Below are 5,457 nucleotides of genomic sequence, written 5' to 3'. Positions count from 1 at the left end.
GTTATGATTTCCCATGCTTATCTCATTCCATTTCCATTCCGAGCATTGCTATTGGACAGTACCTTTCTCTGAGTAGAACTTCCCATGGACGCTATCTTCTTCCCACGCGTTATCTCCCTTGACTCACCTTCTACCAATGGGCGCCCTTGTATTTCTCATTTCTCTGAGTTACGTTCTCACAGGATAGCTTACGCGTCCTTTCTTATTGTTCTCTTCTTTGGGTATTAACCCCTATACCAGTTACTATATATACTGTAGGAAAACCCATGTATTCCTTAGTTCAACCTCCTGTTGAATACAGCGATTACCTGGACTCTTGACTTGACCGTTGGCATTAGCCCGGCCAGACCTACCTTTCAGTACGCTTACTGAGGTAGTGACGACATAACTGTTGGCACGTGGCCCAGTTATCTCAAGATGACTAGTTAGGACATCGCTTCCTAACAGCGCAGGGGTCAACACAATGTGGGAGTCTGGTGGCTTACTCTGTGGCAGCCATTCGGGCCGTGACGCGCTCGAATTTATGGGCAAAGCAGATGGAGCTATTTGTCAAAAAACGAACTTGGAGCTCGACGGTGAGCACGTAATAAATTGTGGCACAAACCCTTGAGTGTGAGCCGCTGTACAGATATTGTGGCTCCTCGGTGGAGTACTTTTACTGGACCTTTTGAAGGCCTTGGTATACCACGGAGCAGCAGCAGCACAAGAAACACCCCTCGAGCATTGGGTTTGGGGCAAGGAGGGTCAGAACAGTCAACACCCTCATGGAAAGAAGAAAGTCAAATTAAGATGTGCCGACTACAAGGACTTGATAGGGCTGATGGGTCACTCATTCATCCTTATCTCGTTGCAGGTTTAAGAAGGAAGTATCCACAGAGAGTATCCTATTCCTTCTCTTGGCTAACCTGTTTGTCACCACGTTGTTGCTTGAGTGCTGCATATGCCAGCTGCTTGTGGGATGATGTATAGGTCCTGTGCATGGCTTTGTGCTATGTGTCCACTCATTTTTGTCTGCTGGAAAACTGATGCTGCATCCCAGAACATGCTATGACATTGCTTGGCAGCTGCTTAGTTCTCCCCCTGGATTTCTGTTAGTAGGCCAAAAAGTCAGCTTGTTGATCTTATTGCCTTGCTTACAGTTGCACATGATATTCCCAAACACACATTTTATTTGTCAACAATATTGAGCATGGTTACATCAGACAAATACCTATGACTTGGTTAAGGATTTTGTACACATGCATCAATGACCCATATGTATATAAGGCACCCAGGACAAGTATGAGATGGTGGGATGGTTCTTTCTCAAGTACTCAACAGCCTTATGCAAAGCATAGGCAGATTGTTTGTGGTCTGGCTTCTTGGACTTGAATAGTTCCTTGTAGACTTGAGCTGTGACTTCAGGTGCATATTGGTCCTGGATATTCCACATTGTGGCAATGACTGATTTGTACCCTGCAAACATCATACCTGCTGCCAGATGAACTGACTCATCTGCCAGCTCTGTACTCCCTGTGGCAGTCTGGCAAGCAGAGAGAAAAGCCAGTCCCCTGGATGTCCCAGAAAATTTGGAATCAATGATATCTGAAAGCCTGAGATGTTTGGCACCAGTCAAGACCAATGCACTGGAAAGAGGGTCTTGAGGGTCTTGCAGCCCATGGCAGGCAAAGTGGACCCAGTTAGACTTGCTGACAATACTTATGACCTCTGACAAGCTTGCATCTTTGTCTTGTAAGATCTTGACATCCAGAGTTCCTGCCAGGCCCTTAATGTTCTCCAGCTCTTCCTTGACTCAATAGAGAGGTTCTACACCTGGGGCATTGGACATGCCAACAGCGAGCATGTGGAATTCATCACTGTTTCCTCCACCATCCGGAAGCAGTACACCAATATTAGGGGTGTAGGATGATACACAGTAGTCAGAGAGTTTGTGACCTGGCTCACTTCTGGTATAATCACCAGTAGCATGTATAGGGAGGAACATCAATGGACCTGTCAGGCACCAAATGATGTGAGGAAGGGGCTCTGATGATCCTGGCTGTATGGAGAATTAGTATGATAACAAATATCCTGTAGGTCTACCTCACCTGGATAGAAAGATCTTTGAGAATTGGCTGCACCACTTGATACCAGAGAGTAGACAGAATTAACTCCATTTCCTTTTCAATATCCAGAGGAGTCTGCTTCTTGTTTCCTCTACCAAAGTGGCGCAGAAGATCAGAGGACACAATTCCACACTTGTAGTTGACAACATGGTGCCCCCCTTTCTTGTGACAGCTGCAGGTACAACTGGGATCATGCCCACAAAATGTGTCCTTGAGTTGAGCCTTCCAGGCTGGAGATGGTAAAATTGCATGAAGCCTATGCTGAAGTTCCATTATCTCATGGTATGAGATATCAGGTAATGCCACATGGTGCACGTGCTGCTTTGCTGGTACCAATATGAGTGCATCACATCCACTTGAACTGATACTAATTGTGACAATAGGACCAGAGTAGCTTACAGCATACAACTCTTTGATGTTCTTAGGCAGGAGGAAGGACTCAAATCCTGGAGTCTCCCTGATTTCTTTTACTACTCTTTCCCACTCCAGAGCAGTGTTATGATAATGATTTGATTCTCCAAGCACACTGCTATGACCATGGTCAGTTTTTGATGCATATAGAATTCCAGCTATTTCTGCAAGCCTTGTGGCAAGGGCTGGATGAGCTTTATTCAATGCATCAAGTGGGGTCTGTAGTTGCAACATATGGTTCCAAACCAGTGACCTTCCTTGCTCCAGCCATTCCAGTGCTGTGTCATGGTGATCAATCCTGAGAGCAGCATTTGCAGCAGAATGCCCAAGAGAACCTAGTTTCTGGATATTGAAATATTGGTCTTGAATTCCAAGCCCAATCCATACTGCTTCTGGCAGCTTATGCATGGCTTTGGTGAATATTTCAAATGAAAGCTGCCAGTATTCCTGTCCCATGAGGCTCACTAGGTGGCCAAGCTGCCATGCAGCTTCAATATATATCTTGGGTGGAGCAACAGGAGCTTCCATACAGCTTCCCAGAGCTGATAATGCCCTTGTGAGCACTGCACCTGCATTATAGTAGTCTCCATTATTCCTGAGAATCTCAGTATACTTGATGAGAGCTGTAGCCATATGTGAGAGCCAGAGTGACTTGCGTAAATGATCTTGAGGTGTGGTATCCACTGCTTCCTGAAAGTATTCTATGGCCTGCTCTAAATAAGCTATCTCCCCTTGCTGCACAAAACAAGCCCAGAATGCTGCTCCGAGTGCATCAAGTCGATATGCTCTGATGGAGCTATCTTTGGGTGTCATACTCAAGACCTGCTGGCTGCATTTCAGAGCCTCATTCAAATCTTTTATGTCTCCAAATCCAATGTGCCGCATCTGATATGCTGTCCCCAGACCAGCAAGCCATATGATTTTATTTGGATGACCATCAGGTGTGATGTCATATGCCTCCTGGCTGTACTGGACAGCCTTGTCTGCATCATCATGATGACCAAGTCTTCCAGCACGGTGATAAGCCTCAGGATCGTCTGACCCCCGAAAACGAGGACTTAGCACGTCATACAAGCCCCCCCCAGAGCTTATTCGACATAGTGCTCACATGCCTCTAGGCTTCTATAGGCTCTAAAAGAATTTTTCTGTTTAGCTCCGGACTTCCTAACATCCTTGAGGTGTACACGGATCCATTCCACGATTTATCTCCGCGAACAGGAGCTCCGGAGTGACTTAACCAATGCGACTTCTAGATGCCTTAGCTCCGGGGCCCGCGGACGCTTCTATCGAGGGGTGTCGTCCTCATGCCCAACCTCCAACACTCACTCCCTCTCGTTTCCATCAAACTACCAAAGGTGCGGATGCATATGAGTCACCATGAGGCCAGCATCTGTCAGCAAGCGGCCGGAGGTAATTAGCACGTGATCGGCACATCACGCGGAGTGATGGGACCTGCGACCTCTAGGGGCTGGGATGAGCAAGTGGGATTGCAAGAGAGTCATATGGTGTATGGTATAACGGCGGCAAGTGCTGAGCAATCCTGTGGGTAGCGGCGTTTATTTGTTATTTATCTCCGGACGGTCGCAAAGCCATTCCTGTAGTATAAATTGTACAAAGTAGCGTACAGAAAAACAAGTTTCGACTTCACCATCTCAGAGAATTAGTGTTACGATCTCAGCGACCCAAGAAGTTCGAAAGCGCCGAACTTAGTGAATTATAACTGACCCTAGCTTTGCCAATAGGCCTGACTCGTCGAGTGAATTATCTCCGCCATCGATTCAATTAGCTCCGGTGAGCCTCACATAGCGAAATAAAATTAAACAAGTCTTTCTAGCGTTTCTTACTTCCGTGGGCCCAAACCTACACTCGGTTCCGTGGTTTGCGACTTTGTTTGCGACTTTCCAGAGATAAATACTCCGGAGCGTCCCTTAGTGTTTGTTTCAGGCGTCAAGGTTTTTGTTTTATTTTTCTAGGTCTTCCTACGGACTACCCTACGGCGTCTTACTCCTCCTTTCCCCCTCGAACTATTAAATACCCTTCAGTTGTCTCGGACCACCTTCACCCATATCACGGGGTTTAGGTTAATTTCTTTTGGTCCTTGGTGATTGTTGTGTGTCTGTGCATATCAACGGGCCTGAAATGCCCCTCCCAGACTGCTAAGCATCTCAGCTCTGCACTGGTCATTATCCACTGCAAACAGTAGAGCCTCTTGGAGACATCTGATAGCCTCCTCGAGATCTCTGAGCTCCCCAATATTCTTGAAACGGACACACAATGCATTGGCTAGCTTATGGAGGTAGTTTGCCTTGTCTGACTGATCTCGAGTGATAGTTACAATGTTGAGGTAGTACTGGATAGCAAGATCCAAATCTGCCATGCTACCAAAGCCTGTATAGCGGCTCACAAGGGAGCTGGCAAGAGCATTTACCCTTAATGCTTTGGTTGGGTGATCATCTGGCACCATATCCACTGCCTCCTGATGGCAGATAATAGCCCTTTCCAGGTCTTGCTGCTTGTCAAAGTATTCAAAAGACATGAGCAGCACCTGGCCCAGACTATTGAGCATATCAGGCCTATCTGGATGATTCACAGGGGTTATATTGACAACCTCCTGTCTGTAGCGAATAGCCTTCTCCAAATCCTCCTTCTCCTTGAACTGTTCAAAACATTCTTCATATATAGCTCCAATGAATTTGAGCCACCCAATGCTTCCTGTATTGTTCCCAGGGGTCAAATCAACAGCCATCTGACCATAGGCACTGGCTTTTCTGATATCCCCCACTAAAACTGCCATGCCAGTTTGCACAAAGCATGATATTTTCAATTCCTTGACTCTTTGACCCCAATCTGGATGATCAGAAGCAGTTAGCTCCACAGCATCCTTCATGTGCTTGATGGCTTGATCCAAGTCAGGTGGGCCTCTACTCCTGGTAGCATAGTC

At 46.6% G+C, this 5,457-nt stretch overlaps 1 protein-coding gene across 1 annotated transcript; it reads right to left on the bottom strand.

Annotated features, from left to right (window-relative positions):
• Nucleotides 1-1,243: 1,243 nt before the first annotated feature.
• GLOTRDRAFT_93005 (uncharacterized protein) lies at nt 1,244-5,310 on the bottom strand (the record flags this gene model as incomplete). The annotated part of the gene is made up of 4 exons (XM_007867116.1): nt 1,244-1,791; nt 1,813-2,038; nt 2,088-3,480; nt 4,790-5,310. The coding sequence occupies 4 exons, from the start codon at nt 5,308-5,310 to the stop codon at nt 1,244-1,246; spliced, it is 2,688 nt and encodes an 895-aa protein (XP_007865307.1).
• Nucleotides 5,311-5,457: the final 147 nt, after the last annotated feature.

Source organism: Gloeophyllum trabeum (assembly GCF_000344685.1).
Source record: "Gloeophyllum trabeum ATCC 11539 unplaced genomic scaffold GLOTRscaffold_00005, whole genome shotgun sequence".
Taxonomy (NCBI): domain Eukaryota; kingdom Fungi; phylum Basidiomycota; class Agaricomycetes; order Gloeophyllales; family Gloeophyllaceae; genus Gloeophyllum; species Gloeophyllum trabeum.
The sequence above is the reverse complement of the archived record's forward strand: the minus strand, read 5'-3'. Positions and strand labels throughout refer to the sequence as shown.